The sequence below is a fragment of the Schistocerca nitens genome, chromosome 10 (genome assembly GCF_023898315.1).
Source record: "Schistocerca nitens isolate TAMUIC-IGC-003100 chromosome 10, iqSchNite1.1, whole genome shotgun sequence".
NCBI lineage: Eukaryota > Metazoa > Arthropoda > Insecta > Orthoptera > Acrididae > Schistocerca > Schistocerca nitens.
Genome location: NC_064623.1, coordinates 29,648,559 through 29,673,493, shown reverse-complemented (window position 1 = coordinate 29,673,493; position 24,935 = coordinate 29,648,559). Strand labels below are relative to the sequence as shown.

The following is a 24,935-nucleotide window of genomic DNA, read 5'->3' as shown; positions in this document are numbered from 1 at the left end:
GTTGGTTGGTTGCTTTGGGGCAGGGGACCAAACAGCGGGGTCATCGGTCCCATCCTTCCCTAATCGGATGGGACCGATGGCCACTCTGTCTGGTCGCTCTCCCAAACCAACCAACCAACTACACTCATCCTCATAAATTAAGGATAATTACAGAATGTGGTGCGACACTACACCAAACTAGCACACAGGGGAACAATTAGGTTCTTCACTACTAGTGGCCATTAAAATATACTCATGCTCATAAATTAAGGATAATTGCAGAATGTGGTGCCACACAACGTGGCACTACACAAAACTGGCGCTAATAGCCTAGGCACATAGGGAACACACATGACACAGATCTGTAAGTCCACGCTATTGGTGATGAGAAAACCGTCCCAAAGCACATGTGCTACAAAACGCCACTGTTTCCTGCGCATGTACCCCGACATCAATATGGGATTTGATCACCATGCACACGTACACAGGCCGCACAATGGATTCGCATACTCTGGATCAGGTGGTCGAGAAGCTTCTGGGGTATAGCCTCCCATTCTTGCACCAGTGCCTGTCGGACCTCCTGAAGTGTCCTAGTGGTTTGAAGATGTGCAGCGATACGTCGACCGAGAACATCCCAGACGTGCTCGATGGGGTTTGGGCCTGGAGAACAGACAGGCCACTCCATTCGCCTGATATTTTCTGTTTCAAACTACTTCTCCACGATCGCAACTCAGTGTGGCTGTGCGTTATCATACATCAGGAGGAAGGTGGAACCCACTGCACCCCTCAAAAGGCAGCCTAAATGGTGCAAAATGACATCCCGATACACCTGACCTGTTACAGTACCTCTGTCAAAGACAGTCATGGGTCTACATGGACTAATCATAATCCCAACCCACACCATCAAACCATGACCTGCATACAGGTCCCTTTCAAGGACATTAAGGGGTTGATATCTGGTTTCTGGTATCATGCCAGATGAAAACCCGGTGAGTATCACTGTTCAGACTATACCTGGACTCGTCAGTGAACATAACCTGGGATCAGTGTTCCAATGACCATGTACTGTGTTCTTGACACCAGACTTTGTGGGATCATCTATGACCAGAGGTCACTGGGATGCACCTTGCACGTCTTCGGACGAATAAACCGTGTCTGTTCAGTCGTCTGTAGACTGTGTGTCTGGAGACAGCTGTTCCAGTGGCTACAGTAAGGTCCCGAGCAAGGCTAGCTGCAATACTCCGTGACCGTCTGCAGGCATTGATGGTGAGGTATCGGTCTTCTTGTGGTGTTGTACACTGTGGACGTCCCGTACTGTAGCGCCTGGACACGTTTCCTGTATGCTGGAATCTTTCCCATAATCTTGAGATCACACTTTGTGGCACACGGAGGGACCGTGCTGCGACCTGTTGTGTTTGGCCAGCCTCCAGTCGCCCTAATATTCTACCCCTCACAACGTCATCAATTTGTGTTCTTTGAGCCAATTTCAACACACAGTCACCATTAGCACGTCTGAAAACGTCTGCACACTTACTCGCTGCACCGTACTCTGACATGCACCAACACTCCTATGCGTATGTGGACTGCTGCCATCGCCACCGTGCGACGACCGCAGCTCAAATGCACCGCATGGTCATACCCCGAGGTGATTTAAACCCGCCAACAGCCCACCAGAGCGTTGTTCCACCATGCATCAGCATTATCCTTTTTCAAATCATCGTCATTCAAATAATGGGTCTTGGCCCGAAACTAGTCATCGAGTGAATAAAAAAAAAAGTAAAATTTGCAGCTTAGGACTGGTTTTTCGTTATACTGATGCTATTCCGTTGTCTTTCCAGTACAGTCAGTAAGCGTGTTTCTCTGTTTGCAGATGGAGGAAATGCCGCCATGAGCCACGTCGTGCACGACCACAGGGCGGTGACTCTGCACAGGCGGTGAGTCCTCCACGCGCTACTGCCCGTCTAGACTCTCTGAAACTTGGCATCAGGGTCGCCAGCACACCATCGCTTGTGCACGTTTTAAGGAGCTTTTCCGCATGCGCAACTCGCGTGACGAAATTGCTTTACGGGCCAAATACACACGGATTTGATAATCAGCCTGCACGGTTCACGATGTGTACAGTTAGCCCTTGCCACTGAAGTGCAAGTTTATGTCAGGGCCACCAGGTGGTAGCACACTGGCAGACTTTTGTCCCCATTCTCTCGGCATAAATCTGGTAGATGACAGCATATGAGGGGCGTTTGAAAAGTCCGTGCAAAAATAGAAACTACTTATGTGTTTGGGGTAAACCTTTTAGACTTATAAACTTCGTCCAATGCTGTTCTAATTTGTTGATCCCTTCCGAATAATAGGAATTGTCCAAGTCGCCCAGCAAAATAGCTAGTTGCTGCAATCACCTCCTCGTTTGAAAAAACTCTTTATCCCACCAGCCATTTCTTCAATTTGGGAACAAATTGTAGTCCAAGGAAGCCAATTCTGGAGAACAGGGTGGATGTGAAACGAGTTGGAATCCTATTTCCATTAATTTTGCGACCACAACTGCTGAGTTGTGTGCTGGTGCATTGTCGTGATGGAAAAGGAGTTTTTTGCGATCCAATCGCCGGCTTGTTTCTTGCAGCTCGGTTTTCAAACAGGTCCAATAACGATGAATAATATGCACCAGTAATAGTTTTACCCTTTTCCAGATTGTCTATGAGGATTATCCCTTGCGAATCCCAAAAGTCAGTCGCCATAACCTTTCCAGCCGAAGGAATGGTCTTCGCCTTTTTTGGTGCAGATTCTCCCTTGGTAACCCATTGTTTAGATTGTTATTTGGTCTCAGGAGTATAGTAATGTATCCATGTTTCATCCACAGTGACGAAACGACGCTTAAAGTCCTGCGGATTCTTCATGAACAGCTGCGAACCACCCTTGCAACACTTCACACGATTCCGTTTTTGGTCAAGCGTGATCAATCGCGGAACCCATTTTGCGGATAGCTTTCTCATGTCCAAATGATTATGCAAAATATTATGTACCTGTTCATTCGAGATGCCCACAGCACTAGCAATCTCACGCACCTTAACTCTTCTGTCATCCGTCACCATATCATGGATTTTATCAATGATTTCTGGAGTGGTAACCTCTACAGGGCGTCCAGAACGTTCAGCATCACTTGTGCCCATATGGCCACTCCGAAAATTTTGAAGCCACTTATAAACTGTTATAATCGAAGCAGCAGAGTCACCGTAATGTTTATCAAGCTTCTCTTTAGTCTCCTGAGGCGTTTTGCCTTTCATAAAGTAAAGTTTAATCGCCACACGAAATTCTTTTTCGTCCATTTTTTGACAATCTCTCGACTTCCTTGATTCACACAAATGCCAAACACAAAGATATAGACCAATATGGCTGAAACTTGGTGTGCGTTCTTTCCAAAGATGCTACTAACTAACCGGTGGTGCCATCTCTCGGACTTTGCACGGACCTTTCAAACGCCCCTCGTACTCCTCAGATATGGTAAGTCACTCACTATATACTGTAGAAAATTAGATCGGACGTCAGTATATGTTAAAGCTGTACTGAGGGTAAACCTATTTAGTGGGTTTCTGAATGAGTTATAGTGTGTTACGTTATAACTTTTATCATACAGTAATCCATTTGAGGCGCTGAGAATCATAAGGGCCTAAAGCACATCACTGTCGATTGTGTGATTGTAGCATTTATTCATGCTTCAGAAATCTGTTGATCTTATGGTGAGGCAGGTTTACCTGTGCTGTAGACCCACATTCTATAAATGAAAATTCACGAAATGCTGTGTCACTGGTTTCTCTGATATTCACTTAAATTTGGAATCGACGTCGGTGTGCTTTAGGCCCTTATGGATCCCTAGTATTCTACTCAAGTGACCATGTAGGTAGACATTACTACTTGAGTTTGATTATTTCCACAAACGGCACTTTGCGTTTGGTTGTTTATTGTGGGGGAATCAGCATTCATGTTGGAAGATAACCGTACTGTCCGCAGCTCGTGGTCGTGCGGTAGCGTTCTCGCTTCCCGCGCCCTTGTTCCCGGGTTCGATTCCCGGCGGGGTCAGGGTCTTTCTCTGCCTCGTGATTACTGGGTGTTGTGTGATGTCCATAGGTTAGTTAGGTTTAAGTATTTCTAAGTTCTAGGGGACTGATGACCGTAGATGTTAAGTCCCATAGTGCTCAGAGCCATTTGAACCATTTTTGATAACCGTACTGTGGGAATTTAACAATCTTTCTTACAATAAACCCAGCAGAGGACGCCAGATGAAAGATAACCGTATTATTGAGGAGGAGAGAAAACTATGCTTTTGCCTGTACTTTCTTAAAATCCCCTGGCAACGCTCGTATTTCTGCTTTACGCAACCCTCGTGATTTTTGTGGATTTTCTTGTTTCTATACTGGTCCACAACCAGGCAGAAACCGACACCTGACACCGGCATTAATAAATGAGGTAGCCATTGCAACTAGCCCTGAATGGAAATGGCGCAACCGATAATTGGGGTAGGGGTACGTGAGAGCGTTACCCAGAGAACAGAGCGTGTCCTATTTTGCACGTAACTAAGCAAGGGGCTGAAGGGCTCACACGCTGGTGTGTGGGTCCTTGAGTTCTATATCTTTTCGTTATTTTTAAAACTCTTTTCCTTCTATAAATGAATTCTCTTAAGTTGACTTCATTGTGACTTCAACTTATAGCTTGGCTATCTAGTTTGCCAGTCTGCGCGCACATTGTCTTCGGGCAACACGGAACTGCGTTTGGCCAAATGTGTACCACCAAATTCTACCAGTACTTTACACAGAACATCCACTGTGTGCGAGGGGGATAACGGACAGACTGTGGACCGGACACATTAACACAGGGGCTCGAAGGAGTTTAGCGGGCCGATGTCTGTTTTGTCCCTATTTGAAACTCGTGCCCTCCGGCAACGAACGATCGACCACTTGGAATTACAGTTCATCCAACTACAAAGGAAATGGAAACTGCCATCAATTTAACTATGCCGTGAGGCGGCGAATTACGATGTGACCGTTCGATGTTATAATTTGGCTGCCCAATGATCGACCACGTTCACTATTACTAGCATGGGGCATACCATGTGTTCTAAGACCCCCTTCCCACATAGAAACATTTTTACGGTTCAATTTTTCGACCAAAATAAATCACTCGCATTTGAATATACTTCGTTGCACTCGATCTACGTCATAGTTTTATACACTGGAACTATTGATGAGACTGTAGCTTACGACACCACGTGGCTTTGTACAAAGGATCTGAGCCTACTCTGTTTCCACACAAACTTTCCGAAATCAACGAGAAAGCAATCATTGCGTACATTCGTTTCCCTACATAATCTGAAGCTGGAAATAAAAAAGGATCAGTTCAAATATTCAAATACCTTTCTTCCTGTGAACACCGAGACAGACGCACTGAGGGCACGTCTGCTCACTTACCCGTCTTCTGTAGAACTCCCAGAATGTGGCGGGAACCCGGAGGTCTTCCTGGGCCCCAATGGAGGGGATCACCGAACCACTTGGCCGTGACCAACCTCTGCACACCAAATCTTATGATACTGGAACGTGTTTCATCTCTGATCCCCTACCCACGAGTAAGGTTGGCACTACTACACTACAGAACTACTTCTGCTTTTTCCCAACTAGTATTTGGCCACGCTTTATGGAAAGGTGGGAGGAGGATTAGTAATGTTCACGTGCATGATACAAGACATATATAAATATGTATAATGAGGCCTAAAACATTCTCCATCCGTCCACATGGGGCTCCACTGCACCAGCGGCCGTCCGCGTCGTGCAATAATTTCCGGTGTCAGCGAGCAGCGAAACCTGCTGCTTATGGAGCGGTAACTACTGTACCGTTTCAATATGCAGTGTGAACGTAGACTCTGTTGAATCTATTTTAAATGCTAACGGAAAAGTAAAGATGTGAGGATGGGCCGTGAGTCGTGCTTGGGTAGCTGAGTCAAAAGCACTTGCCCGCGAAAGGCAAAGGTCCCGATTTCGAGTCTCGATCTGACAGACAGCTTTAATCTGCCAGGAAGTTTCATGTGAGTGCAGAGGGAAAATATAATTCTGGGAACAGCAAAGTAAATTAGCAGGAAAAGTTAGCCGCAAAGGAACCATGGCCTCCGACAACAGATTCTTTGCTTGGGAGAGTGACGAAATCAGATACGCGTGATTACAAGCGAACATTTAACAAGGAAGTGTACAGTTAGTACAAATTATTGTGCGGGCGCAGCGTAAGAATATCTGATTTTCAGCCCGGGTGTAAATTCGTGAACTTATACATCTGTCAGGGATCTTGTACATTTGTCCGAAAAAATGGAAAAGCATAAAAATTCCTACTTACACAAAAATGCGAAATTTAGAGTTGTGAAAACTTGCATATTATTTCGTTATTACCCTAAACAGTACTTAATTACGTACAAAACAAAAAATTCCACAAAAACAATTCCTTCTTTTGTCAGATAAGTTATGCATCTTATTTTATTATCATTACAGCTGTTATCATGATTGGCGGTGGCTGTAGGCCAGCCGGAGTGGCCGTGCGGTTCTAGGCGCTACAGTCTGGTGCCGAGCGACCGCTACGGTCGCAGGTTCGAATCCTGCCTCGGGCATGGATGTGTGTGATTAGGTTTAAGTAGTTCTAAGTTCTAGGCGACTGCTGACCTCATAGTTAAGTCGCATAGTGCTCAGAGCCATTTGAACCATTTTTGGTGGCTGTAGTTGTATAAACTTGTAGGTAAGCATAACTGTTATATAGCAGGTGCTATTAATTTCACACTTACCTGAATCTCAAAAATTTGTGAACAACCAGGATCACGAGCTGCCACTGGTGAACCTGTATGTTTTCGAGTGTAAACGCCTACGCAGTACACGCCAAACAGTCTTTTGTGGAATGCTAGTCTAGCTAGACGCACGCCGCGTTGATTTTTGTGGACTGTTCGGAATAATCATCAACACTCCGGCGACCTGGTGATTTATCATGTCGCAGTGAACAACCCGTCTCAACAAAGTAAACTGCCAAGAGTAAATTGTATGCTGCTTGGAGGTTCTTCAGACTCGATGTGAAATTTACACCGAACAGTAGTTGCAGACTTCGTTTCATGAAACCAAAACACGCAGAGAGCCCTCTCCACTGAAACTTGATGTTGTTTGCTAGAAAATAACACATCCATCGATTCTGTAAGTTATCTCAATAAATTTATGTATCATTTCGAAGTCGTAAAGTCCTCACTCTGAATAATATGCTGATATATTCTTTTTGTCATATCTGCAGTTAATCCCCCAATACCATCAACTCATAGTCTTGCGGTAGCGTTCTAGCTTCCCGCGAACGGGGTCGCGGGTTCGATTCCCGGCGGAGCGAGAGATTTTTCCTGCCTCGAGATGACTGGGTGTTATTGTGTCGTCTTCATCATCACCATTCATCCCCCTCCACTAGGACCTTGCCTAGTACAGCGGTACGGGTCTCCCGCATCGTCCCCTATGCTCCTCGGAGTATGGGACTTCGTCATCACCATTATATATCTTTAATCGTTCAAATTTGTTCTAAGCAATAACCTCACCACCGCTTGCACAGCTACGCCATCAGCAAACTAATTTTCTCCAATGAGCGCACATTACAACTTCTCGCATTGTAATTGGTACTGCACTAGATATCAAGCATTCAACGCAGAGGCGCTATCAGCACGGCGTTATATCATCCACCACGGCGGTACTCGCCTGCGAGATCCTATACTTGTTCTTCGCATTCACTGAGCATCCTAGCACTTTTTCCTTTGCCTTCCAGTCTAATTGTTCTCTCTTGCTTCTTGTACATGTTGTGTATTACCCGTCTTTCCCTATAACTTATTCATATTTCTGTCAGAACTCGGAACATTCTGCACCGATTTACATTGTCGAACGCTTTTTCCAGGTCAACAAAAACCTACGAACATGACTTGATTTTTCTTTAGTCTTGCTTCCATGATCAAGCGCAACGGGATAATTCCCTCTCTGGTGCCTTTACCTTTCCAAAAAGCCAGACTGATCGTCATTTAAGTGTTCCTCAATCTTCTTCGTCATTCTTCTGCATGGGATGCATGAGCCGTTAAGCTGATTGTGCGATAGTTTTCGGCACTTATCACAGTTTGCTGTCTTCGAAATTGTGAGCATGATATTTTTCCGAAATCTCATAGATTCTGCAGATTGGTTTCAATAGTCGTTTGGTTGCCTGTTCCTACAATGATTTTAGAAATTACGACGGAATCTTCTCTATCCCTTCTGCCTTATTTGGTCTCAAGTCTTTTAAATTCTGATTCTAATACTACATCTCCTGTCCCTCCCCTGTCGACTCCTGTTCTTCTATCACGTCAGTAAACAAGTCCACCTCCTTATAGAGGCGTCGAATGTACTCTTTCCACCTATCCATTCTCTTCTCTGCAATTAACAGTGGGAATCCCATTGCACTCTTAATGTTACCACCCTTGCTTTTAATTTAACAGAAGGTTGTTTTGTCTTTCCTATATGTTGAGCCAGCCCTTCCAACAGTAATTTTTTTTTTCGATTTCTTGAAATTTTTCATGCAGACTTTTCGCCTTAGCTTCTCTGCATTTCCTATTTATTTACTTCCTAAGCGACTTGGACATCTGTATTGCTGCATTTGTCTAAACAATTTTGTTCTTCCTTCTTCCATGTTACTCATGATTTCGCCTCTGTTATTTTCCTTGTACCTGTGTTTTTCTTTCAGACTTTGCCGATCTTACAGATATCCACTCCTCTTCAACTGAACTCTTTTACATTGTGATTGTAATATTAGATCCCTTGTCTCCTCCATGTTGACTCCAATCCCTTCTCCTGTTTCGTCATCGAACGATTCCTCCCACTCACAGAGGCCTTCAATGTACTCTTTCCACGTATCCTCTCTCTCCTCTTCATTTAACGGTGGAGTTCCCATTGTGTTCTGAAATTTACTACCCTTGCTTTTAATTTCACCGAAGGTTGTTTTGCCTTACTAAAGCTGAATCATCCTCCCGACAATAGTTTCCTATTCAGTTACACTACTGGCCATTAAAATTGCTACACCACAAAGATGACGTGCTACAGACGCGAAATTTAACCGACAGGAAGAAGATGCTGTGATATGCAAATGATTACCTTTTCAGAGCATTCACACAAGGTTGGCGCCGGTAGCGACAAAATGGTTCAAATGGCTCTGAGCACTATGGGACTTAACTTCTGAGGTCATCAGTCCCCTAGAACTTAGAACTACTTAAACCTAACTAACCTAAGGACATCACACACATCCATGCCCGAGGCAGGATTCGAACCTGCGTCCGTAGCAGTCGCGCAGTAGCGACACCTACACCTGCTGACAAGAGGAAAGTTTCCAACCGATTTCTCATACACAAACAGCAGTTCACTGGCGTTGCCTGGTCAAACGTTGTTGTGATGCCTCGTGTAAGGAGGAGAAATGCGTACCATCACGTTTCCGACTGTGATAATGGTCGGATTGTAGCCTGTCGCGATTGCGGTTTATCATATCGCGACATTGCTGCGCGCGTTGGTCGAGATCCAATGACTGTTACCAGAATATGGAATCGGTGGGTTCGGGAGGGTGATACGGAACGCCGTGCTGGATCCCAACGGCCTCGTATCACTAGCAGTCGAGATGACAGGCATCTTATCCGCATGGCTGTAACGGATCGTGCAGCCAAGTCTCGATCCCTGAGTCAACAGATGGGGACGTTTGCAAGACAACAACCATCTGCACGAACAGTTCGACGACGTTTGCAGCAGCATGGACTATCAGCTCGAAGACCGTGGCTGCGGTTACCCTTGACGCCGCATCACAGACAGGAGCGCCTGCGATGGTGACTCAACGACGAACCTGGGTGCACGAATGGCAAAACGTCATTTTTTCGGATGCATTCATGTTTTGTTTACAGCATCATGATGGTCGCATCCGTGTTTGGCGACATTGCGGCGAACGCACATTCGAAGCGTGTATTCGTCATCGCCATACTGGCGTATCACCCTGCGTGATGGTATGGGGTGCCATCGGTTACACGTCTCGGCCACCTCTTGGTCGCATTGACGGCACTTTGAACAGTCGACGTTACATTTCAGATGTGTTACGACCCGTGGCTCTACCCTTCATTCGATCTCTGCGAAACCCTACATTTCAGCAGGATAATGCACGACAGCATGTTGCAGGTCCTGTAGGGGCCTTTCTGGATACAGAAAATGTTCGACTACTGTCCTGGCCAGCACATTCTCCAGATGTTTCATCAATTGAAAACGTCTGGTCAATGTGGCCGAGCAACTAGCTCGTCACAATACGCTAGTCACTACTCTTGAAGAACTGTGGTATCGTGTTGAAGCTGCATGGGCAGCTGTACCTGTACACGCCATCCAAGCTCTGTTTGACACAATGCGCAGGCGTATGAAGGCCGTTATTACGGCCAAGGTGGTTGTTCTGCTTACTGGTTTCTCAGGATGTATGCACCCAAATTGCGTGCAAATGTAACCACATGTCAGTTGTAGTATAATATATTTGTCCAATGAATAGCGTTTATCATCTGCATTTCTTCTTGGTGTAGCAATTTTAATGGGCAGTAGTGTACTTCACAGCTTTCCTGCAGCGACTTCACGCGAGCTTATAAACAGTAATATCGATGTTCCCAGCAATATTTGAGTTTCTCGGTTCCCACGCGCAACGCTACTTCTGAACACATTAGCATCGCTTCACACACTGTGTGTAAAGACTCCAGAAGTGTCGCAGTGTGACAGTTCCGTTGAGAACGCACAGGATCGGGAAATCTGTGTTGCGACCGGCGCCCCTTCGCTTGGAAACAGCCCGGCGGATGCATTTTTTAACGCTGCGGCACCACGGCGCAATACCTTCTCTCTCTCTCTCTCTCTCTCTCTCATCTTCCCCTATTCCCGTAGGACTCACAAAACAAATCCGTCCCCCGGCCAGCAGTAAACGCCTCAGGACTACTGAGGACAGGCAGAACGCGCATGTGAGTGCGTCTCTTCCTGTTTGTGCTTGCGGCGGCTAACCCGTATCCGTGGCGAAGCGAGGTACTCAGGGAAGGCGCAAGAAACTCTACAGGAAAGATCATCCACATTGTTTCGGTACGCACATTTAAGGGCGCCGATCTGTATGGGACCAGAGTGCAATATTCACAAATACGTCTGCACCTACTACTACACAGAAAAAAGCTACGTATTGGGCTGTCCGTTTTGCTCGCGCGTTTGATCTGTAGTGGCTGCAAACCCTGCACAGGCGTGGCCCTCAGGGTAACATGCTGCCCCACCACCATGTCGACAACCTGACCCACCTTTGGATATGTCAGTGTTTGTTTGTGCCTGGCGTTGGACGGAACAGCGTAAAAGTGTGCTTACAGGCTGTGGAAAGCAAGGAGAAACAATTCTGAGGTCGTATGTTGCTTTACTATCGTCGGCGGTAAACGGCAGAAGGTTTGTGCTGTACACGGGGACGATGCAGAAACGGCTCGACCGTGTCAAAAGTGGTTCAGTCGATGTCGAACTGGCAATTTCGTCCTAACAGACAAACCTCGATCTGGACTGCCAACGGTTACAAACGTGGAACCGCTTAGTGACACGTTAGTCAACAATACACGAATGACAACGCGGGCCAATGTCGCTCGTGCTACTGTAGCCAGAAACTTTAAGAAGCGGGGGTACGTAAATATTGGCGAAGTATCGTCTTTGGTTAGCCTTCTCCACAACATTTTCTATGCATTCCTTTCAATTTAAGTTGTTCGTAATTGAAATGCCTGGGTATTTAGTTGAATTTACGGCCTTTAGATTTAACTGATTTATCGTATAACCGTACTTTAACGAATTCCTTTTAGCACTCATGTGGATGACCACACACTTTTCGTTATTTAGCGTCAATTGCGATTTTTCACACCATACAGATATCTTTTGTAAATCGTTCTGCAATTTGTTTTGATCTTCTGATGATTTTACTAGTCGAATAACAACAACGTAAGACGGCTGCTCAGATTTTCTCCTAAATCGTTTATATAGATAAGGAACAGCGAAGGGCCTATATAACAATACTTTGTGGAACGCCGGAAATCACATCTGCTTTACTCGATGGCGTTCCGTCAGTTACTACGAACTGTGACCTCTCTGACAGGAAATCGCAAATCCAGTCACATAACTGAGACGATATTCCATAAGCACGTAATTTCACTATAAGGCGCTTCTGTGATACAGTGTAAAAAGACTTCTGGAAATCTAGAAATACAGAAACAATTTGAAATCCCTTGTCAATAGCACTCGACAGATCGTGTGTGTAAAGAGCTACTTACTTTTCACAAGAACGATGTTTTCTAAAATAATGTTCAGAATATCTCTAAGCACTATGGGACTTAACATCTGAGGTCATCAGTCCCCTAGACGTAGAACTACTTATACCTAACGAACCTAAGAACATCACACACATCCCTGCCCGAGGCAAGATTAGAACCTGCGACCGTAGCAGCAGCGCGGTTCCGGACTGAAGCACCTAGAACCGCTCTGTCACAGCGGCTGGCTTATGCTTACATTTGTCACTTATCGGGATATTTTGAAATCGATAATAGCCATACGACGATGCCGCAGCTGGAAAACCCATAGGAAGATTATATCTTCTTTTGGTGAATTGGAAACGAAACTGTAGGTACATTACACATAAATAAAATTATTTTCTTGAGAAATAAAAAAGACTGATAGACACTATTTTTATTGTAACAGCCTGGGTATATTTTCTGCAGTGTTTAATCACTTACTAGGTACCAAAACTATGTAATATTACTAATCCTAAAAACTATGTAATATTACTAATCAATAATCAGAAATAAATTATAAATTTCTTACTAAAATGTAAGAATTCGTTTGACTGAAGGCTATTAGTGCACGTCTGAATGCATGCCAAACAGTATTCAATAAGCACTGTTAACACGCTTGACATAGCTCGCTTTATTCACAAAATTAAATGCCATATGATTGCAGTCCAATCAGGCTAAGTGGTTTAAGTGATGCTCCTTTATATCTCCCTACGCTTTAGTTTTATTTTGAAAGTTTCTTGTTGCTGGTATCCGAGAAATGCTTGAAACTTATTCTGATATAGAAATATGCAAATCTCGGTGCAGGGCAACAGAGCTATGTCAAAATTTAATTTTTAATGGAAATTTGTGGAGCTTGCACTACATGAAACAATTCGTCTGCGAGAATGCTGCCCGTTTTCAATTAAATTTACGTATGCCATCTGACTGCAAAACTAATTACTCAGATTAAAGAGTTGGCCCTGAATATTGCTAATCTTTATCTTCAGTCTTGCAAACAATTAGTGTATCAACACTGTTGTAATTACTCAGAAAATGAACGTAAAAATTAACGCATCTGACATGAAAGAATTACTTGAAAATTCAAATTCACAAGATAGCACTTTACTGATATCTTCTACTGGTATTAAGCATCTGAACTGATGTGATATTATTTTCATAAATCGACTCTGACAATCAATGAGCATTACAGTGGACATGAACTTTGATGGTAATTAAATTAATTGGCCTACCTACGCACACAGAACGTTCGTCTGCTCTGCGACTTGTTGCTATTAGGAATAATAATGTGACTGTCAAAATTCAATTTTCATTTGCCGTACTGGCTACGTGCAGCGCAAGACGGTATCTTATCAATTTTCGTAAATGATTCTCAGTACGCAACTCGTGATGCGCAATGCAAGTGTGCAAACCGAGCCATGAAAGTAAATAAAATTGGGAACTAATCTTAATGACTGATAAATGATAACAAAGACTCCTTGTTGAACGGTGCTCCATTAAGCGGTGACAACAATACACCTTTTCATAAAGTTCTCAAACCTACACAAGTTACCAAAACGTTTCTTAATAACTCTTCTGCCCACAACTGTCTTCCTTGACACTTGTTTCAACTATAAGACAAGACCATATGCTGCATTATCAAATTTCTACAGTAATCTTCAACCATACGCCGTGTACCAACAATAAGAAGCTACACACCAACGAATATAATAAACTGGATTACCTTGAAAGTTGGCTTTTATCATTCGTCCATTAATATAATCTCGTTTGCTCAATATCTTTCCTCTAAATGTATTATTACAAGATCCTTTTTAAATAATGCTGCCTCCACTACACGGCAGGGCAGCTTCCATCCTTTTTAAGCTACTTTCGCGTATGGTCGTAAATTGTAAATACTCTTTTCTATTTATTTTGGTTTTGTTTTTGTTTTATTCTGTTCGCGTAATAACGCATATACGAAAAGAGCCGCGAAATACCTTTTAGTAGTGCTGTGCCAAGAATTTCTTTATAATCATTAATTTTCAACAAAACCAGAATATATTGGGTTCTTATTGTTCTGTATCTGGCTTTCTATTAAAGGAACATTTTTGGCTACTGTAACTCACTATAAAAAACAACATATCTTCCCTACTTTATAGTTATTGAAAATGTAAATTACTTTGTTATGAAGTACTGATGTTACAGTTCGCAAAGATTGTTCAACATTTTGCAGTGGATTTTTGTTAAGCGTAAAACACCAATAATTACCACGACTAGCACAAGAACATGAGACTATTGTTGGAGAAAAATATGTTTTCACTATAAGGTTTGCCAGACCAGAACTAAGCACAACAAAATTCCTATTATGTTACGAAGGTAAATTATCTCTTTTGTACTGTTAGCAATATATTATCAGCAGCCCGCGTCAACCTGCAAAACACATCATAAAATCTGCTGCTCTGCTCTGCAAGTCCGGAAGCTGAAAAAGATGATTTTATTTCACTGTTACCTTCCCGCTTCTTTGCGGTATGATCAATTCCTTTTAATGCAGTTTGAATGCGCCGCGGCAGCGGCTTGTTCGTTCGTAGCGCAGCTCTGCACCACGGATAATATGTAAATAACTGAAAAATGTCTCAACAGGATGGGATAATAGGCAAGCAAGCTATAACAATTAATAATGCAAGTTTTCATTTAAATAACTCTATTTAAACATTCAAATATGTTAACTTATCTACAATACACACCTTTTTCAAACATGAGTACGTAATGGCGTACATCGATTAACCATGACAAAAGAAGACTACGGTAGCATGTACAACTGCGACACAGGCTATCTTACTCCCGTAACTTCAAGAAGAAGACAGAGAAATTAATGCTCATTCTGTATTATTTATACTATTGACATTTTTCATCTTTGTATGATACTTTATCGTCTGTGCGGTTTCCGTACTCGCCGACACAGATATTATCTAAAATAAATAATAATAAAAAAAAATACATAATTCCATACAATAACAGAATACGATGCACAATATTTTCTCTTTACTGCAAAATATGTCTTTTGCTAAGGGACGTTACAATGCCCCCTGGCAGCAATTGACTAACGTTAAGAATGTTCGGCAATATGCTGCCACTAACGTCCGTTTTGTCATTGTCTATCACCTTGTTTGGAATATTCACTGTCCACTTCTTTCATCTTTTACATTATAGTTTTAATTACACTTTTTATAGTTTTCCACACTTTGCGAGGTGACCGTAAACCTAGTCCCAGGGTCATTACAGTTTTCTGGCTCCCCCATTTGGGCTACGTGCGGTCAGAAAACCTGGGAAAACTGCGCCGGAGCCATGGTCATCTCGCCTGGTTTGTCTTAACACACGGTTTTGTTCATCAAACAAGGGTGGACTTTATCCAATGTTCACAGAAAACAATGATTATTTATGTCACAATGTTAAATCTTTTAGTCTCTCTATTAAAAAATGTACCTTCTACACTTTTTCACCTTTGTGTTCTGTGTCACAAGTAAGGTCAATCATTAAACAGTTCGATAACAATGTAATGGATTGTCTTTACACTTACTCACTACAAATGTTCTACCATTGTATGGCATTCGTGTCAGTTTGTTTCACTAATATGACGAAAACATATGACATATATCATCGAACAGGTAAATGTTTTGAGTTTATATACAGGAAACTAAAAGAAAAAAAAAATGTTTGTCACGTAATTTCGTGTCCAATAAATCATTTTCATATTAGTACATGAACAACGTAGTTGGTAATGTTCGGTTGAACGTCAACAATGTCGTACGGAGCGGGCGGCGCGAAGCAATTGTTGCGTAGCGTCGTCTGGAGCGCGGCGTGCCAACGCCCGCTGAGGTCGACGACCTGCTAGCGGCAACAGCGGCGGCGTGCTGCGGTGGCGCCCGAGCAGTCGCGAACCGCGCCGAACCATTCACCAATGTCGGCGTGTTGCAGTGGTTTCTTGCGACCGGCTGGCTGGCGGCACGGCACCCGTCTCTGCTTCTCCGCATGGCTCCCCGTCGTAATGCATGAAACAAATATTCCACAACGGTGTACTGTCTTTAAGGATACAACTTATTAGCTGTGGAAGAAAATGCACTTTGGTTAAAAGCGTTTATTGTTCATTACGCCGTCGCTTCGCTGGTATGCACAGGATGTTTTGGCGTGATAACAGGTTTCTTGTGGCATTGTGACACTGGTATCCAGGGTTCGTCACACGCACATTGTACTACACACTTTCACTTGTTCTCACGGTTGATACACTGCCAGAGCGTCTTTCAACAAGCGAAAGTGTTTCGGTACACACATACTAAATGTCTCCGTCGAGCGATGTTTGTTTGAATCGTCTCCGAACGGATCACTAACTACCGTTTTTACTCATAGTGTACTGTTCGTTGAGCACTGCACTATGACAGTTAGTCACTCAACCCTTAACTTATACCGACGTATATATTGGTGCAGATACAACAGTCATTTTCTGTCCCTACTACACACAATATTCCGTCCTTTCCTAGGTTGTTTATGCACACACTTTATTTTTAATGCATAACAACTGTTCTTAGCATAATCACTCTCATCTACATTGAGTCCATTGTGTTACCTTCTCATTACACACTTTTAATACTATTACTAGGCATATATTGCTTTTTTGTAATTACACTCCTGGAAATGGAAAAAAGAACACATTGACACCGGTGTGTCAGACCCACCATACTTGCTCCGGACACTGCGAGAGGGCTGTACAAGCAATGATCACACGCACGGCACAGCGGACACACCAGGAACCGCGGTGTTGGCCGTCGAATGGCGCTAGCTGCGCAGCATTTGTGCACCGCCGCCGTCAGTGTGAGCCAGTTTGCCGTGGCATACAGAGCTCCATCGCAGTCTTTAACACTGGTAGCATGCCGCGACAGCGTGGACGTGAACCGTATGTGCAGTTGACGGACTTTGAGCGAGGGCGTATAGTGGGCATGCGGGAGGCCGGGTGGACGTACCGCCGAATTGCTCAACACGTGGGGCGTCAGGTCTCCACAGTATATCGATGTTGTCGCCAGTGGTCGGCGGAAGGTGCACGTGCCCGTCGACCTGGGACCGGACCGCAGCGACGCACGGATGCACGCCAAGACCGTAGGATCCTACGCAGTGCCGTAGGGGACCGCACCGCCACTTCCCAGCAAATTAGGGACACTGTTGCTCCTGGGGTATCGGCGAGGACCATTCACAACCGTCTCCATGAAGCTGGGCTACGGTCCCGCACACCGTTAGGCCGTCTTCCGCTCACGCCCCAACATCGTGCAGCCCGCCTCCAGTGGTGTCGCGACAGGCGTGAATGGAGGGACGAATGGAGACGTGTCGTCTTCAGCGATGAGAGTCGCTTCTGCCTTGGTGCCAATGATGGTCGTATGCGTGTTTGGCGCCGTGCAGGTGAGTGCCACAATCAGGACTGCATACGACCGAGGCACACAGGGCTAACACCCGGCTTCATGGTGTGGGGAGCGATCTCCTACACTGGCCGTACACCACTGGTGATCGTCGAGGGGACACTGAATAGTGCACGGTACATCCAAACCGTCATCGAACCCATCGTTCTACCATTCCTAGACCGGCAAGGGAACTTGCTGTTCCAACAGGACAATGCACGTCCGCATGTATCCCGTGCCACCCAACGTGCTCTAGAAGGTGTAAGTCAACTACCCTGGCCAGCAAGATCTCCGGATCTGTCCCCCATTGAGCATGTTTGGGACTGGATGAAGCGTCGTCTCACGCGGTCTGCACGTCCAGCACGAACGCTGGTCCAACTGAGGCGCCAGGTGGAAATGGCATGGCAAGCCGTTCCACAGGACTACATCCAGAATCTCTACGATTGTCTCCATGGGAGAATAGCAGCCTGCATTGCTGCGAAAGGTGGATATACACTGTACTAGTGCCGACATTGTGCATGCTCTGTTGCCTGTGTCTATGTGCCTGTGGTTCTGTCAGTGTGATCATGTGATGTATCTGACCCCAGGAATGTGTCAATAAAGTTTCCCCTTCCTGGGACAATGAATTCACGGTGTTCTTATTTCAATTTCCAGGAGTGTATTTAAAGGTGTGTAAATTTTTTTTTTTTTTTTACATAGCTTTCTTTTCCTCTTTTAGTGTAGCTTGCCAGGTTATTACCCATCTAGCAAACAGATTTTACCATGTGCATGACAGCTTGACTTGGGCATATTGTTCAATAAATACTTCATTTAGTACTAGTATCATTTTCAACGGTCTGTCCTACAGGACTACAGTGTAGTTTCCGCGTAACTTGATTCGCGTACCGCGTAATTAATATTCAAGAACGTGTACTACGTACACAGGCTTCAATTGAAACATTAATACATACAAAGCATAGGTTACACGGAACGGGTTTGTTTTGATTGGATTCTGCTCCAGTGTCGTTCTCAGATCACTATTGGCAGTAAACATTACATCACATAATTATTTCGTACTACAAAGTCCATTTTTGGCTAGTATAGACTTTCTCTCAGGGTTCCTTAATTCTAACACAATTACATCTGCTACATATTTATATGAGATTTCATCATTAATTGTACTTACTTACTACAAAATGATTCAAGAAATTAACCATTATTTTATCAACAAAAGATTATTCACTGCTTGAAGAGCATGTAGTACTTTAATGACACTAACTGTCTGTAAACAAAGTCTTCCATTTCCATATTATTGCTCAGTTTACTGATTCTACTTCCTCAAAATTGGAACTATACACAAATTATTTCTTAAAACTAACATACCTATACTCTAAAACACAATTGAAATCTTCTTACTACTACTATTTACATCAGATATGCCATTGAATAACTAATTTTACTATTCCATTCCAACATCCTTCAAATCTCTTTAGCCACTACCTCCCTCCTCGACCAAGGGATGGAGTAAGATGCGCGACAGTATGTTTTGTGAGGCATCACCTCTATGTGATAGTGGTACCCTTTGACTATTCCTGGTCGGTCGGTAAATACCATGGTGTATTCCGATAACAGCTGCGTCAACTGTTGCTTTTGTATGTTGCTTAAACTTTCAGATTCCTGTACTTTTGTTTGAAATTCATCAACATTTGGTTCAAAATTTCTATCTCCTACATTCGGATAATAGAGATCCGTCACAGGTGAATAATCATTAAGGTGTAGTACCCAGGGGTTCCTACCTTTGATATTAATTCGATTGCAACATGGCACAAGTACCTCCTTCGATTTCATCATAGATAACTCAATCCTCCTACCTTTATTAACTATACTTAGTTTGCGAGGTGCCGGGGCTAGCAGTGTATTTATCACTAAATTCCACTAGAATCCACATATGTAAATCATGCTCTAAGCCCCCCCTATTCTAACTCCGACTTTTGCTGTTGCACAAGGATAAAAAAATACGCGAACTGACTCTAATCAACCCGGCCAGTGGAGTAGAAGAGAGTTTGGCACCTGCAATAATTTAATTTGATAAATAAGTTAAATAAACAAAGGTTTCATTAGCATAGTGAGGAATGATAGGGTTGCTCTATCGATTAACAGAATGAAAGTTCTGTCCAAAATAACAATATGATTTATTAAGACTAAACACAAATTAATAAACAAAAACACATGAATTCTAATTTATGATACATTAAATTGGCTCGAATTGGAGACTCATACAAACACTGTAAAGGTGAAGTTGTCCCTAAACTAGATCGTGAGGTTCAAGACGAAGTGGTATGTGGAGCCAATTCCTTGCCACTCAAATCTCAAGAGAGACACACCGCTAACCCAACAGTAATTGCTGCTACTCAAGACAGAACAAAGTTAGAAAAAGACGAACAGGCGCGCTCTGCTGAGCTCTGATTATCACCTAGGAAAATCCCTATCTGCCGGTGCTGCGGACATACATTACCAAAACTGTCTTCTTGACTGCCAGAACACGATCTGGCGTACCGCAGGCGAGGGCTGGTTGCTTCGACGTCCTCGACCAAAAGGCGACTGCCGACTCCCTAGAGCACCCGTACAGGCCGAACACACAACATTCCCGCCCCCACGACAGTGGCCGTGGTTACGTTCCAATCAGCAACTCGAAAACCGGCGGAAATTCCACTCCATTGCCGGGGCTCTACCATTCCACCAATGGAGATTCTTGGCGCCAATTTCTGTGCTGATTTTGCTCCGTCACGGAGCTATGCCCTGAGCAAGCCAATCACAGTTCCTATTTTGCAGAAAGCGCGGGAATTTTCCCGCCACAGCTGCCTGGGTACATAAGTCATTCCCACGCCTCGCTGGTAGCCCGCCAGAAAGTGTTTTCGCTAAGCTTCTGCGAAGCAACGGAACCTCCAGCCCAGCCGCCACTTCCGGCTCCAAACGGGCGCGTCTCCTGACAATGCCGGCGTCCGGAAAGCATTCACTCGACCCCCCACGCCTGTCGGCCTACCCTTTCAAAGTCAGAAGAGCCCGCCTGTCACTGGACCACCCGGGTGACGAGAGACGCTGCATGGGAAGTCCGCGTGAGAAGGAATAACAACCCTCCACCGCATGCAACTAGAGAGGAGAATCGTAAAATAGAAATATGAGAGGGGGCTCATGCCACCTCTCAAGTTTTCCCGAGGAGAGGTCGATCACTGCGTCCCTCTCACGGAGAAAATCTACTCCCAGAATGCAGGCCACCTTTAACCCTTTAACAATGAGGAACGAGCTCACTATGGCTTCGCCCTCCTTACAAATCTCCACCTGCACCTGGTACTTAACTAACTGGCTCTGTGCACTTATAGCTCCAGACACCTTGCCATTATTAACCGGGAAAGTCGGTATACTACGTCCCTTCCCTAGCGCTTTAAACAACTCTGTACTCATTACACTCACTGAGGCACCTGTGTCAATGATTATATTCACTGCAACGTCATTGATTTTCGCTTCTATTATGGCTTGCACATTTTCATTGCTATCTTTCTTACATTCATGAGGTTCGGTCAGTAGATCTTTATCCATACTGATACCGTCGTTGTATCGCAGCATATGTACTCTAGGAATATTCTTGTCATTCGTGTTGCTCTCACTCCACCCCTCGGCCAGCGATGGAATGCATATCGAGGCCGATTCTAGTTTGTTGGATGGCTTGCTTGCGAGGTACTTGGACGGCTATTGTCCGCGACCTCCACTATGTTTACGCTTTGGTTTGTGGGCCGCCACGACTGCGCAATAGGCGCGTTCTGCAGTGGTGGTCTGTTGTTATCGTACCGGTCATTACCCTGCCGCTCTGGGCTTGGTCGCTGATTCTGATCCCAATTACGGTTACCATCATTGTAATTGCTATGCCACTGACCTCGCGCATTTTTCCAGCGGTTGGTCCCTGGCAGTCCGGAATCGTACCGGTCGTCAAATCGACGCTTTTTATTATGGGACGGCTGCCCATACCCATTCTGACTTCTACCATTATTACAGTTTTGCGAATGCTCTTGCCGCTTGTTACCACCCCCACCATTTCCATGGTTGTGGTTTTGTGCACTACTATTTCTGTCATGTTTACATCCTGATCCATTATTCCGCGAGTGATCACACGCTGCTTTTGCATCTTCCTGTATTAAGTCTATTGAATCTAACACAGACAGGAAATGTTCCATGTCGCTTTCTGGTACGTGTATTAATTTCTCTTTGATATGTATGGGTAAATGTGATTTTAGGAGTCTTATTATGTCTCTTGGTGAGATAGGCTCGTCCCAGTAACGCGTTTTGTTTATGTACTTCTCGAAATACCGTCTCAGATTCCCAAGACGGGGTGAGTACGGTTCGGGATTGTATACTTCTTTTCTTAGCCGCTCTTGTATACAAGGCGACCAGTATTTCGACAAAAACGCCCTCTCGAACTGTTCGTATGTCATGCAGCTGTCTGCTACTTCCGTAGCCCACAACGCTGCATCACCCTGAATGTATGACATTACGTATTGAATTTTCTGTGCTTCGTTCCACACACTAGGCAAGATATTTTTAAAGCTTTTTATGAATACTACTGGGTGTACTGACTTTCGTTCAGTAGTAAACGTTTGAAACTGCCTATTTTTGATTAAACTTTCTTCAACTAATATTTTTGGGCTATACTGGTTTGCTCCTGGGACATAGGCTGTGTGCTCCGAACAGAAGCTACAGCTCTTCGCATTATCGCCTAAAGATTCACCATTGTTGCGTCGCGTATAAGTTTGTGCGTTGCCAAAAACATTGGCTGTTGGCGACATAGTTTCATGTTCAAGATGTTTGCTCCTTTGTGTTAAACCCTTTTCCAAGTCGGATATCCGTTTGTTAATATTCACTTGCCACTGCGGAATATCCTCACTGAGTATTTGTTTGATGGTTTGCACGTCGTTCTGTACCTGACTATTTACTGCGGTACTGAACGATTCGGAATCTCTATCTGCTATGGCCGCTTGTACCTTAGAATTGATATTTTTGTCAATCTCACTCTCCTTCGCTTCTAGCCATGAGTTGAATTCGGTTTCAATTTTAGTCGCTTGTTCGTTCCACTTCTGCTCTACAAGCTGTGTGGAATCTACACTCCTGGAAATGGAAAAAAGAACACATTGACACCGGTGTGTCAGACCCACCATACTTGCTCCGGACACTGCGAGAGGGCTGTACAAGCAATGATCACACGCACGGCACAGCGGACACACCAGGAACCGCGGTGTTGGCCGTCGAATGGCGCTAGCTGCGCAGCATTTGTGCACCGCCGCCGTCAGTGTCGGCCAGTTTGCCGTGGCATACGGAGCTCCATCGCAGTCTTTAACACTGGTAGCATGCCGCGATAGCGTGGACGTGAACCGTATGTGCAGTTGACGGACTTTGAGCGAGGGCGTATAGTGGGCATGCGGGAGGCCGGGTGGACGTACCGCCGAATTGCTCAACACGTGGGGCGTGAGGTCTCCACAGTACATCGATGTTGTCGCCAGTGGTCGGCAGAAGGTGCACGTGCCCGTCGACCTGGGACCGGACCGCAGCGACGCACGGATGCACGCCACGACCGTAGGATCCTACGCAGTGCCGTAGGGGACCGCACCGCCACTTCCCAGCAAATTAGGGACACTGTTGCTCCTGGGGTATCGGCGAGGACCATTCGCAACCGTCTCCATGAAGCTGGGCTACGGTCCCGCACACCGTTAGGCCGTCTTCCGCTCACGCCCCAACATCGTGCAGCCCGCCTCCAGTGGCGTCGCGACAGGCGTGAATGGAGGGACGAATGGAGACGTGTCGTCTTCAGCGATGAGAGTCGCTTCTGCCTTGGTGCCAATGATGGTCGTATGCGTGTTTGGCGCCGTGCAGGTGAGCGCCACAATCAGGACTGCATACGACCGAGGCACACAGGGCCAACACCCAGCATCATGGTGTGGGGAGCGATCTCCTACACTGGCCGTACACCACTGGTGATCGTCGAGGGGACACTGAATAGTGCACGGTACATCCAAACCGTCATCGAACCCATCGTTCTACCATTCCTAGACCGGCAAGGGAACTTGCTGTTCCAACAGGACAATGCACGTCCGCATGTATCCCGTGCCACCCAACGTGCTCTAGAAGGTGTAAGTCAACTACCCTGGCCAGCAAGATCTCCGGATCTGTCCCCCATTGAGCATGTTTGGGACTGGATGAAGCGTCGTCTCACGCGGTCTGCACGTCCAGCACGAACGCTGGTCCAACTGAGGCGCCAGGTGGAAATGGCATGGCAAGCCGTTCCACAGGACTACATCCAGCATCTCTACGATCGTCTCCATGGGAGAATAGCAGCCTGCATTGCTGCGAAAGGTGGATATACACTGTACTAGTGCCGACATTGTGCATGCTCTGTTGCCTGTGTCTATGTGCCTGTGGTTCTGTCAGTGTGATCATGTGATGTATCTGACCCCAGGAATGTGTCAATAAAGTTTCCCCTTCCTGGGACAATGAATTCACGGTGTTCTTATTTCAATTTCCAGGAGTGTATTCCTAGCTTTTCTACTAGGTTGGCTAAGACACCTATTTCGTCTACCCTGTTAGTGTTTGCTACTTGCAGGTTGTTGACCTGTACCGTCAACTCCTGCACGGCCTTAGGTATCGACTCATAATTCTGTTTCATACAGGCAATCTCTTTTTTCATATTTTCTAACGATTGCACAAGTTGCTGGTCCCGCTCAGCTTGCTGGCGATCTCTCTCAGCTTGCTGGCGATCCCTCTCAGCCTGCTGGCGATCTCGCTCAGCTTGCTGGTCAAGTAAATTTTCTGTTAACTGGCGATCTCGCTCAGCTTGCTGGCGATCTCGCTCAGCTTGCTGGCGATCTCTCTCGGCTTGCTGTGCAAGAAAGATCTCAATTTTTTCGTCTTTTTCAGCTTGTTGTTGCGCAAATTTTGCCTGGTAATCCAGCACGCGCTCTAATATCGCCTGAAGTGAATACCCACCAGGCAGATTACCACTCTCTGGTTCCTGCTTTTCTGGAGGTGGTGCTATTTCTTTATCTACCTCTCCTTGAGCACTGGTGGGCGGTGGCACCACTTCCTGTGCCCCTGCCCCCACATTTTCGCATGGTATATCCTCAAAGAGAGTACTTGTACTGCTTAATGCA

The 24,935-nt window shown here is 45.1% G+C and overlaps 1 protein-coding gene across 1 annotated transcript in view; it reads left to right on the top strand.

Moving 5' to 3' along the window:
- Positions 1-24,935, top strand: part of LOC126209822 (twist-related protein 1) — a 75,502-nt gene that overhangs the window by 31,867 nt on the left and 18,700 nt on the right. The window contains exon 2 of the mRNA XM_049938954.1: positions 1,850-1,913. Coding sequence (XP_049794911.1) covers positions 1,850-1,913 — 64 coding nt within the window. The remainder of the gene's footprint in view (positions 1-1,849; positions 1,914-24,935) is intronic.